The sequence below is a fragment of the Salminus brasiliensis genome, chromosome 14 (genome assembly GCF_030463535.1).
Source record: "Salminus brasiliensis chromosome 14, fSalBra1.hap2, whole genome shotgun sequence".
In the NCBI taxonomy this organism is placed as follows: Eukaryota; Metazoa; Chordata; class Actinopteri; order Characiformes; family Bryconidae; genus Salminus; species Salminus brasiliensis.
Window position 1 is genome coordinate 35,438,825 of NC_132891.1, and position 12,614 is coordinate 35,451,438.

The 12,614-nt window shown below is 45.4% G+C and overlaps 1 protein-coding gene across 1 annotated transcript; it reads left to right on the plus strand.

Annotated features, from left to right (window-relative positions):
• Window positions 1–1,582: 1,582 nt before the first annotated feature.
• scp2b (sterol carrier protein 2b) lies at window positions 1,583–11,881 on the plus strand. Its single transcript, XM_072696258.1, has 5 exons — window positions 1,583–1,694; window positions 3,621–3,720; window positions 7,042–7,171; window positions 7,921–8,000; window positions 10,975–11,881. Exons 1-5 carry the CDS (start codon window positions 1,672–1,674, stop codon window positions 11,068–11,070), a joined length of 429 nt encoding a protein of 142 aa, XP_072552359.1. The 5' UTR covers window positions 1,583–1,671; the 3' UTR covers window positions 11,071–11,881.
• Window positions 11,882–12,614: the final 733 nt, after the last annotated feature.

Consider the following 12,614-nt stretch of genomic DNA (forward strand, 5'->3'; position numbering starts at 1 on the left):
CATCCTGACCCACGTAGTGTGTAACCGTGCTGGTTCACCAGTAGGACCAGCTTGACCAAACTGGACATCCAGCTGCAGGGCAGCTTTGGCGGGCAGCTGGTTTTAGATGGCCTAAGCTCTTTGATGGGCAAAAATGTATCTTCCACTGGGAAGCCAGCTGGTTAAGCTGATTGCCCAGATGAACTCTTGACTATCATGGCACATGTTCCTATTGAGTTTGATGGACTTGCTGGTCCTTCAGCATGACCAGCTTAAACAAACTGGTTGTTAAGATGATCATACTGGTTGATAAAGATCCCTTATTTTGGTCAAGAGCTAATCTCCTCAACTAGATCAACCAGTTTGGCTTATATATCAATGTTGAGTTATATATGAATATATAAATCAACATTAATGATAAAATTATGTTATAATTTTATACTTTTATACTTTGTTTACAATATAATAAACAGTGACTGGTGCTCTGCTACCGATTACGTAGCCCTGTGCTCCGCTTTAGTGACCTCCCAGCAAAAAAGGGCAACAATCTTCATAATAAAAGTCACAGTGAGGGGGTCGGTGTTGGTGTGCTAGCCTTAAAAAAAGTTATTCTTCACTGGTTATTTAGCAAAGGCAGTGGTTTCTTTTTGCAATCATAACTCAATAAACAATTAAAATGCTTAAATGGTTCTTTATGTGTCAACAAAATAGCTTTATTTAGCACAGGAAAGAGAATTATTGGCATTATTGGTGTTAATTAATTAAAAAAATGGTGTTAATAATTATAAAATGCCCTAAAATCACAGTTTACAATCTAAATCTGAATCTTCAATGGGAATTCTTCAGGATGTATTTTTGTATAATATTACCCAGGTGTAAAAGCTGTTGCTTTTAAGGTTCAACCACATTTCCATGTACTTTTTAATAACTGAAGGAAAACGGTGTATCCTTGCTTTAAAAAGTATGTGTTTATTTATTTATTAAATAAGTTTATTTATTTATTAAATAAGTTTATTTATTTATTGATTTAAATTGGCTCAACACAATGCAGACTTCTTGCACAATAGGTTTGTTAAATGTTAAGTCAGCCAGCAGATGGCAGCACCAGACTGCTCTGAGAGACCATGATCAAGGTTATCCCTCTGACTATACATGAATATTAATATGTGGATTCAGTATTTCATTCTATAAATTCACTGTTAAAAACGAATTATTAACTGATATCATTAATATTTCTACAGGATATACATGACTGTATTTAGAACAATATTGTCAAAACAATAAAAACAACAATAACAATTGTAATTCAGTTAATCAAGTGTAATAAATAAGAAATAATAATAAAATAAATAACCAGCTAATAACTGTATATGATATAAACATAATTATAGTAAGTTTTGTGTCATTTATAAGAGGATGGAGTGTGTTATGGGACACTCTTTAATATTACTGGGAGTGTAAGTGTGTCTTCTCTGCTTCTTATCGCTGCTTTAATGATTTATTTGATATAATTCAATAAATCTGGATTATTGGATTATTAGGCCTCACACTCTTATTGTAGGTGCTGCTCGGTGCTCGGCTGGTCAGGTCTGGGCAGTGCGGCGGGGAAACGGGGAGGTGGCGTTGGCTCAGCAGGAAGTGCCGCCCGGTCTCTCTCGTCCTTCCAGCAGCAGGTTGACCGCAGACGGCAGGATGCTTCTAGAGGAGAAGTCCAGGTGAGACCACCGCGGCGATCAGCGCCCTGATATCGGATGTCTGATACCGGCCTGTTGCGCTGACCGGTCCGGCTGCTGCGCTTCGATCAGCGCGGATCAGAAGTACAGATCTACAAATCATTCGCGCATGCGCGCTGTGTGTGTGGGTGACGTGTAGATCAGCGGTTTCCCAACCCGGCATCGTAAACAGCGGGGTTCCTCCTGTCCGGTCTGCTGAGTAGCTCCACTCTGTAGGACGGGTTGGACAGGTGGAGTTTACCTCCTGCACGTCCAGTTAGGGTTCTAAGCGGTTCCATTAGCAAAGTACTAGATAAAGGAGCTTCAGTATAAATTCCTGCATATTCTAGGTTCTAGATAATGTTAGTAGTGTGGGTTCTGCATTGCACATAATAAGAGTTCCCCAAGTTCTGCAGAGCTTTCCAGCTTTTTTGTTAGCTGCTGGTGAGATCCAGGCCTTCTGGAGCACCGTATACCATCAAATGATGCGCATGAGCTCCAAAACTGGGCCACCTAGTCCTCAATAGTCCTAAATATCCACGTGGACCCTCCCTCAGCTGGACATCCTGTGGGTTCCATTGTCTCCTCAGGATCTGCTGAAATGTGTCCTTAGATGGTCCTGCATCCCTATTTGGGGAAAACCAGGTAGCTTGGAAGTTCTCCAAGAAGGGCAGGTCAGTCATGTTCCTACCAGGAGACGCCTGGAAAGGTCTCTGACACCAGTGTGACCTGGTGACCTCCGTATTCGGATCTCGGGGATGATCGCTATCTGGACCAGGCCTGCTGAACCATGAACGGGTCTTGACGCACGTTCCTCAGACAGTGGACGCTCTCCAGTGATGTAGATTCAGCTGATTGACAGGTAATCGGGAGAGAATCCGCACAGAGAAGTGGCCACTCTGAGGAGAGCAGGGGGGCTGCAGGTCTGGAGGAGGGTGGTGCTGATGCTGCACTGATGCAGAATGATTGACAGCAGCAGCAGCATCATCTTCATCTTCGACTGGTTCCTCTGGTAGTCTGGCTGAGAATGCACGGCTGTCTGTGTTTCCAGACTGATGGACTGGACTGGTTCTGTCGGCGGGGTCTCGGAGGCGTAACCGAAACCGGGGCAGCAGGTCACACCGCCTGCGAAGCGATCCGCCAGCGCTCTGAAGCTGAGAACTTCTGGGTTTCAGGAAAGCGCTTCCCAATGAGAGCGATATTACGGTTTGCAAACGGACAGAGTAGCCATATTTAATAATAGACTTAATTGACAAAAGTATTGGGACGCCTGCTCTTTCACTGTTTCTTCTGAAGTCAAAGGTTTAAAAAAGGGTCAATCCTGCTTTTGTTGGAGTAACTGTCTCTACTGTCCAGAGAAGAAGACTATCTACTAGGTTTCGAAGGAGGAGCATTGCTGTGAGGATCTGATTGCATTAGGCGACTGAAGCATCACTGGAGTCAGGATGTTGGATGATGATCACTACCCCACTTTGTAATTTTCCACTCAAAAATCCCAAAAGTACTGGATGGAGCTCCACCATCCTCCATCATTTCAAAGAGGGCACAGTAGTTCCTCTGCACCACAGCTGCTCAATGCTGGGGAGCTTTATACCCCTCTAGCCCACATCTGGCATTATTAGGCAACATGGTGCCAACAGCTTCATGTTTACAATCTTCTCCTGCAGAGGGTCCTATTCTTTTGGCAGTACTTCCTTACAGGGACTAGACGAGCAGTGTGTGTGCATATGTGCATGTAGTGTAGTTACATGTGAAGATTGGTGGTATAAACTCCGACCACTAGATGGCAGTGTTGCCCCCTGCTGCAGATCCCACTGCTCTGATTGGATAAAAAGTCGAGCTCTAATTTCTCGTCTCGCAGCTCGAAGCATTAAGAGTTTTTTGTCGTCCTCTTTCCTGACTCGTGTGTTTGTGTGATTTACGTTGCAGTTCCCGAAGGATCCAGGCAATGTTGACTAGCGCCCCCGCAGGCCTGGAGGGATTCAAGGCTCATGCAGTGTTCCAGGAGATTGCTAAGAAGCTGCAGGAGGTACGTTTTTAAAAGCCGGGTCTGAGAGTGTGTGGGGGCTTAAGGTCTACAGATGTTGGACTGTGGAGCAGCTTGAACTTCGGCCTGGTAGGAAAGCTCATCACTGAGGAGGCGGGAGAGTGAGGACTGGTCTGCACTGGGGAGCCCAGAATCTGAGAATCTGAGAATCTGATTGGTTAAGGGTTGAAAAAAAATGCAGTACAATGCATGACTCCCTCTCTCTCTCACTCTCTCTCTCTCTCTCTCTCTCTCTCTCTCTCTCTCTCTCTCTCTCTCTCTCTCTTTCTCTCTCTCACTCTCTCTCTCTCTCTCTCTCTCTCTCTCTCTCTGTCTCTCTCTCTCTCTCTCTCTCTCTCTCTCACTCTCTCTCTCTGGCTCTCTCTCTCTCTCTCTCTCTCTCTCTCTCTGTCTCTCTCTCTCTCTCTCTCTCTCTCACTCTCTCTCTCTGGCTCTCTCTCTCTCTCTCTCTCTCACTCTCTCTCACTCTCTCTCTCTCTCTCTCTGTCTCTCTCTCTCTCTCTCTCTCTCTCTGGCTCACTCTCTCTCTCTCTCTCTCTCTCTCTCTCTCTCTCTCTCTGGCTCTCTCTCTCTGTCTGGCTCTCTCTCTCTCTCTCTCTCTCTGGCTCACTCTCTCTCTCTCTCTCTCTCTCTCTCTCTCTCTCTGTCTCTCTCTCTCTCTGGCTCTCTCTCTGGCTCTCTCTCTCTCTCTCTTGCTCACTCTCTCTCTCTCTGGCTCACTCTCTCTCTCTCTCTCTCTTGCTCACTCTCTCTCTCTCTCTCTTGCTCACTCTCTCTCTCGCTCACTCTCTCTCTCTCTCGCTCACTCTCTCTCTAACTCTGGTACACTCTTAGAAATGAATGTTCTACAAAGGGTTCTTGAAACAGTTCCACTGAAGAACCAATTTTGTATTAAAAAAGGTACACTTTGTCCAAATATTTGTGGACACCCCTTTTATTGAATGCATTGAGCTCCTTTAAGTTAACCTTGCTGCTGACACAGGTGTGCAAATGCACACACAGCTTGTCTAGTCCCTGTAGAGAAGAAGTACTGCCAATAGAATAGGACTCTCTGCAGGAGCAGTTAAACATCAAGAACCTATCGGCACCATGCTGCCTAATAATGCCAGGCGTGGGCTAAAGGGGTATAAAGCCCCCCAGCATTGAGCTGTGGAGCAGTGGAGGATGGTGGAGGATGGTGAAGCTGGATGGTGGAGCTTCATCCAGTACTTATTGTATGGGATGAGTTTAGGGGGAGTTTGGGATCAACATCCAACATCCTGACCTCACTAATACTCTTATAACTGAATGCAATCAAATCCTCACAGCAATGGTCTCCTCCAAAATCTAGTAGTGAGCTGCCTTCTTCTCTGGACAGTAGAGACAGTTACTCCAACAAAAGCAAGATAAACTCTTTTTAATCCCCTTGATTTTAGAAGAAACAACGAATGAGGAAGTGTCCCAATACTTTTGTCCTTTTAGTGTATGTTTGAAGAAGTGGCTGTAAAGGTTCTTTACCAGTCTAAAGGTTCTTCACGCTTGCTTATTTACAGAATCAAATATGGTTCTTCTGTAGCTTCGCTCAACAACCCCTTTGTGGTACCCTCATTTTTAAGAGCGTATGACCCGGTTAGCGTGGCGCCTCCTCGTTCCTCGGCCTCGCAGACCGTTTTATGACCCGACCCTCATCCTCAGACGCTGGGCTGTCATCCAGGGACCAGATCCAGGTCCAGAACCCATCCATTCAGACTCTAGCTGGCAGCTTTACGCCCAGCACTTCCCGTTCACTTCAGTGCAGGAGGCCAGAGCTGAGCTGAATGACTGAGCACATGACAATGACTGGGTTTGTTTGCGCGAGAGGGTGAGAGCTGTGGTAATGCTGGCGGGCTTTTACTCTCCAGCTCTCTCTGGTTTTGTAAGCTGGGTCTCTGGTCAGAAGTGTGACGTGTCGCTGTACGGAAAATTTCCTGCTGGTCCTGGAAGATGCAGTGGTTTCTAGCAGCAGCGGTGAAGCTCCCAGATCTGCTTCTTATTAAGCCTCATCTGTAGCCCCGTAGGAACATCTCAGCCGCCAACACTTTCACAGTCATCTCTGGATCTGAGGCCGCTGACCTGTTCATGCTCCGACCACTGATGCATTCTTTTGTAGCGACAAAAGCGAACGAAAAATTATAACGAGTTTTTAAAGTTAGTAAAAACAAAAAGGCAATACTACAGATTTCCCCAGAATTATAAATTGACAAAAGTATTGGGACACATGCTTATTCATTGTTTCTGAACTCAAGGGTATAAAAAAATTCTCCTGCTTTTGTTGGAGTAACTGTCTACTATCCAAGGAAGAAGACTTTCTACTAGATTTTGAGAAGAGCATTGATGTGAGCATTTGATTGCATTCAGCGACAAGAGCCTTCATCATTCCAGAGAACACGGTTCTTCCACTGCTCTACAGCTCAATGCTGGGGCTTCATGTTAGGTTATCTGCTTGAGAAAGTCCTATTTACAGTACTTGTCTACAGGGACTAGACAAGCTGTGTATGTGTAGTAGGTGAATGCATTCATTAGCAAGGGTGTCCACAAATATTTGGACATATAGGTCAGGTAGTGGTTCATTGGAGAGCAACACAGTGGTGGTGAAAGGAACCAAGTCCAAACCCACCAGGAACGTTAAGGAACGTTGATGATGGAAAAATAAATGGTGGAACATTCACAAATGTTACGTTTTAATGGGGTCTACTTTGCCCCACAACGCCCCCTGTACGTATCCCTCCACTGTGAATGGCCTTATAGGCTGTTTTAGGCCGTAATCGTCTCAGACCTCTGGTAGAACAGTGTCTCAGGCATCCGGCAGCGTCTTCATCACCATTAGGTGAAGAACTTTCCGTGAGGAGCTTTTATTAGAGCTTCAGGCGTCGGAGGGATTCACTCCAAACCCCACCCTGAATGAGTCTGTGCATGTCTAAACCATTTAATTATGCAGATAATTTGAAGGATCCGTGGCGCAGAGCATGCTGTTGAGGTCTGTCTCCTTTGTGCTAATGCTAACACTATTATCTGTGGATTAAGAGCGCTACAGGAGGCTGGAAGGTTCCTCAACTGTAAAATCCCTTTGGAGGAATTCTGCCAGGGTGCCTGCGTCTCGCCTGGGATCACGCCTGTAAAAGATTTAGCGCTCACATGACCTCAGGGGGGGGGTCGGTGTGTGAGCAATTACTGATTATATGGAATCAGATGAGATTAGAAATGAATGGTTGCTGAATGTGTTACAAAAGACTCCACTTCCCAGAATGCACCACATCTCTAACCCGTATGTACACGTCTGCACAGGAAGGAGAGCAGTTTGTGAAGAAGATTGGAGGCGTGTTCGCCTTTAAGGTGAAGGACGGCCCGGGCGGAAGCGAGGCCGTCTGGATCGTGGATGTGAAGGAGGGGAAGGGCTGCGTCCACAACGATGCGAGTGAGTTCACCGCTGAACAGAGTGCACGTCGGAGGATGTCCGATCTTAGAGGTGTAAATAACCCAATGCGCTTACGCATATGCGCTGCCACTACGGCCCGGGGGTCGCCAGTTCAAATCCCGAGCCATGCTGCTTTGCCATCAGTGGCCGGAGTCAGAGAGAGCACAATTGGTTGTAGATACTCTTATCATTCTTAAGCGATGTTGGCCGGCGTCTGTTAGCTGGTGGGGTGGAGCCGAGGGGCCGGCGCTTTCCTCTGAGCATGTTAACATCGCTGCAGCAGTTAGAAAAGAGACACTGTCTGGTGTCTGGCTGGAAGTCCTTACCCTCCTAGTGTCGGGAGCATTGCTAGTGCTAGGGGAGCTACTACAAATGGGTGGGTTAATTTGCAGCACCAAACTGGATGAAAGAAAGAAAACTTTAATTACCAAATAATAAAATAAAAAAAACACACTGTAGAAAAAACACCTACCACTATAGCAGAGACTCCTCCCACTATAACAAAACTCCTCCCTCTGCATCGAAACCCCTGCTATTACAACCAAAACTCCTCCTGCCACAACCAAAACACCTCCCACTACAAAGGACCCTTCCCCCCCAGTACAACAGAAATACTCCTCCCACTACAATGAAACTCCTCCCACTGCAGCAGTAGAAGTAATGTTATGTATTTTTGAGGAATGTTTATTGTAGATTTGCAGTTTTACTGAGTAACTTTCCCTCTCTCTCCCTTTCCGTCTCTCTCTCAGCTAAGAAGGCGGACTGCACTATGTCCATATCAGACTCTGACCTGCTGGCCCTGATGACGGGGAAGATGAACCCTCAGAGTGTGAGTTAATGAGCGTTCACACAGCATGCTTTGGTGCTGGAATCTGGAAGCACTGGTTGTACCTAGGTGATCACTACACTGCCTGCAATGGAGGTAGAATTGGGAGCACTGGTTGGACCTAGGGGATCCCTATGCTGACTGCATTGGGGATGGATCTGGGAGCAGAATTTGGGGGCTGCCTCTGAGTTCTTCAGATGTTTGAGGTCTGTGTGAACTGGTGGGAAGATAATCTAAGACATTTACGAACTTTAAAGGCATTTACGAACTTTAAAGGCATTTACGAACTTTTCAGTCAAGTTGGGAATTTTCAAAGGTCTGGTTTTGTTTGTTGGGGGGAGGGGGGTAGACAGGTGTTAGAAAAATAAATTGGAGTTGACTGCCTGTCTAAACACAGCCTGAGAGTCTCAGATCAGAAGCTCTTGCAGGATTCATGTGGTGCCAGGTGCATAATGCATGAAGATGTATTCAGACATATCGTCACAGCACTGAAGCACAGGTAGATGAAAATAGCATCGAAATGAAAGAAAACCCTCTTTTCTTTTTTAAAAGCAAGTCAATGTTGGGGTTTATTTTTTTATTGGTCTGTTGATACAATATAAAGAACAAACAGCAAAAAATGAAACTTTTCCAAAGGCTTATGGCTTGCCTGGTCACACATGCGTCTTGAGTATCAGGATTATATCTGGATCAGGCCAAACACACCCATTTACACCAGATACTAATCCCATCACTCAAACCATTCAGGAGGACCTCTGAGACGCATCTGAGCCACATGTGCATTCAAACCTCCTCCCAGTACATCGAAACTCCTCCCATCACAGCCAAAACCCCTTCCAGTACAGCCAAAACCAGAAACTTCTCATTACGACCAAAACTCCTACTACAATCGAAACCTCCTCCCACTATAACAAAACTCCTCCCGCTACATCAAAAACCCTCCTATTACAACCAAACCTCCTCCCACTACAACAGAAACCACCTCCCACTATTACAAAACTCCTCCCACTACACAAAAACCCCTTCCATTACAACCAAACCACCTCCCACTACGACAGAAACCACCTCCCACTATAACAAAACTCCTCCCACTACATCAAAACTCCTCACATTACAACCAAACCACCTCCCACTACAACAGAAACTACCTCCCACTATAACAAAACTCCTCCCACTACAACAGAAACCACCTCCCACTATAACAAAACTCCTCCCACTACATCAAAACTCCTCACATTACAACCAAACCACCTCCCACTACAACAGAAACTACCTCCCACTATAACAAAACTCCTCCCACTACAACAGAAACTACCTCCCACTATAACAAAACCCCTCCCACTACAACAGAAACCACCTCCCACTATAACAAAACTCCTCCCACTACAACAGAAACCACCTCCCACTATAACAAAACTCCTCCCATCATACCCAAATCCCCTCCCACCAGAACCGAAATACTCCTCCCACTACAGCAGAAACTCCTGCCGCTACATCAAAACTCCTCCCACTACAGCCAAAACCCCTCCCACTAGAACCAAAATACTCCTCCCACTACAAAAGAAAGCCCCCTCCCACCACAACCAAACCCCTCCCAGCACTACTGAAACTCCTCCCCATGCAGTACACCACTGGGCACATGATCCGTGTCTGGGGAAGATGATCATGGAGGACAACGGCTTGTAAAACATGATTTCGAGCCAGCAGCGGATTAGCATATCCCGTTATCCCGCCCCGCCCAGCTACTTCAGTCTGACGAAGCGGAGAGTGTAGACGCATGTGGCTGAAATCTGAACTCTTATCAGGGCGCAGTCCAGACACCGGTCACATGGCAGTGTTGATGATGCTGGTGTGACTCTGCAGAGGTGATTTGTCAGAACATGGAAATCATCACACCCTTATGCTGCTGCTCAAGGTTAGGAGGCCTCGCTTCGAGAAGGTCTCCTGCCTCTGTTTTAGCTCTATGAGGATGCTATGTTCTGAATGTGGCCTTCAGATGAAGACTGGAGAACCTTTTTCTCCACTCCTTTCCTTTGAATTCATATTTCTAAACTAATAATAATGCCCTTGGCATTACGAGCTCCATAGCTGGCATATCTGGCTCGAAAGCCGAGGCCTTGTGGAGAATAGTGACGCTGTGAATCAAGCTGCCAAGGCTTCGTTCCGTGGAATGGAAAAGACTGAGCAACGAAAGTTCTCCAATAATGTCCCTGAAATGTCAGCCGAAAGTTTTGGTATTGTGGAAGTCCGGTCATCACTGCCATGGTGAGCGAGTTGGCAACCCTGGAGCTCTAATGAGACCCTCTGATGACTAACTCTCTGCCTTTACAGCAAAGGGCAGTGTGGAGAGACCTGGCTAAGAATGCCAGACCTCAAAATTGGCACGATTGTCCTGCACTGTGGGCAAGGCCAGAGTAGGCTGTGAGGAACGTCAGGAGAATTTTCGCCAATTTCAGCAAATATAGAACCTTAGACATATAAAGAAACACAGAGAGGAGCTAATGAACCCGGCAGTGCACCAAAATATGGGCTACACTAAATTGACAAAAGTATTGGGACACTTCTGAAATCAAGGATAAAAAAGTAACTGTTGGAGTAACTGTCTCTACTGTCCAAGGACGAAGGCTTTCTGCTAGGTTTTGGAGGAGAGCATTGCTGTGAGGATTTGCTTGCATTCAGCGACAAGAGCTAGAGCGAGAGTTAGTGAGGTCAGGATGTTGGATGATTGATCACCACCCCGCTTCGCTTCACCTCACCTCATCCCCAACTCATGCTAAACATATTGGATGGAGCACCACCTTCCATCATTCCACAGACCACAGCTCCTCAATGCTGGGGGGCTTTATACCCCTCTACTAGTCCACGCCTGGCATTAGGCAGCATGGTGCCGATAGGGTCATGATGTTGATTTGCTCCAGATAGTCCTATTCTATTGGCAGTACATCATCTTAGTCTCTCTCTCTTCTTCTTTCCCCAGGCATTCTTCCAGGGTAAGCTGAAGATCACAGGGAACATGGGCATGGCCATGAAGCTCCAGAACCTTCAGCTGAAGCCAGGCAAAGCCAAGCTGTGAGGGTCCAAACCCTCCTGGAGTTTGGCAACCTGGAGAATAGAGTCCGTTAGTGTGAGCCAGAGAGCGAGAGAAGCTCACTTCTTAGACATAGTGTTATCTATCTTATCTGCCCTTTGGTGGGGTCCTGCGGGGTCCTGCGGAGACCTGTCTTCATGAACAGTCTGGGAGGAGAAGTGCTGATCTCAGATTAGAGCTCCATCAGTACTGAGGGGTACTCGAATTATCAACATATTTGGGATCAGCACTCCTGCTTTTAGATTGGTGTTCTGAAGACCGGGCCTGTCCTTCTTCTTCTAACAGTTTAGTGATAGGACCACCCTGAGAGAGAAGGCCTTTTCTGATTGGAGCTCTCGTTTTTAAAAATAAAATAATAATAATAATAATAAGATAATAATGATTGAATCCCTTTATTAGAATCATGAGTGTCTGTGGCCTGTTTTAACTGAAGTGTGTATGCTAATGAGTGAGTGAGTGAGTGAGTGAGTGTGTGTGTGTATTTGGGGGCTTAAAGGTGTCTTCACTGTTATTGTTACCAGGGAACGCAGAGGGTATAAGTGCCTGTAGGTCATGTAAGGAGTGTCGGGGTACATGATGGAGGCTCCGCTAGACGCTTTGCTAGGGTTCAGTTCATTGGCTGATGCTGTGCTGTACTGTAGGTGTGCAGAGGCCGGGATGCGGGAGCACTGGCCCACCGTTAAAATTTCCAGGGCTAAGGGTTCAGTGTGTTTCACCCAGAGTCTGACTGTACGACTTTCTATCCACTCAACGATGTTTTTTACTAAATAAAATCTTCCTCTTTCACATCAGCAAATCTCCTCGTTTTTTTATTTATATGTGCAGATTTATGCTGTGTGCTATGCTAAGTGTGGGAGGATTTACTTGCGTGGGCTCCTCAGCAAAGTTAGCGTGGTCCTCTCGTAGCAGAATTTTTTTTTTCATTTTTGTTAGCCTATAATCTGTTAGCCTGATATAACGCATCATCGGTAATGTTTACAGTGGTTCCTCTGGAAGGATTTGCCTGGTGTTTTTCACAATATCCTGAAACGTAGCCTTTTTAATGGGCCTACGTTGCTAATGTTAGCACTTGGCTCAACTATCTGTTGGCCATGTGATCAAGTTAGGCTGTTTTTGAAGCTAATGCTAATGCTCCAGCAACTGCGTTCCGTCTAATACCAAAGTTTCTGCAACTGTTTATGGCTGTTTGTAGCCAAAAAGAGGGTTCTGGATACTTTTGTATGTTTAGTGTTTTTGAAAACTGTTTTCTAGCGAAAAATATATATAGCAAATGCTAAAGCTTATATATATATAAGTATAATAATAATAATAATATATAATATAGTATAATAGTAGATAGTGCTAAATATTAGAAACCTGTTTTCTAGCTAATGCTGATGTTTAATTATAAAGTGAAGTAGTCTATGAATTCAGGAGTTCATTAGCAAAATATAAGTAGTATTTGTTAGAAATGTGATATTTGATATTTTAATTATTATATTATTATCATTATTGCCGTTCCCAGGTTGTTAAAACTGGGCAGCTGGGTT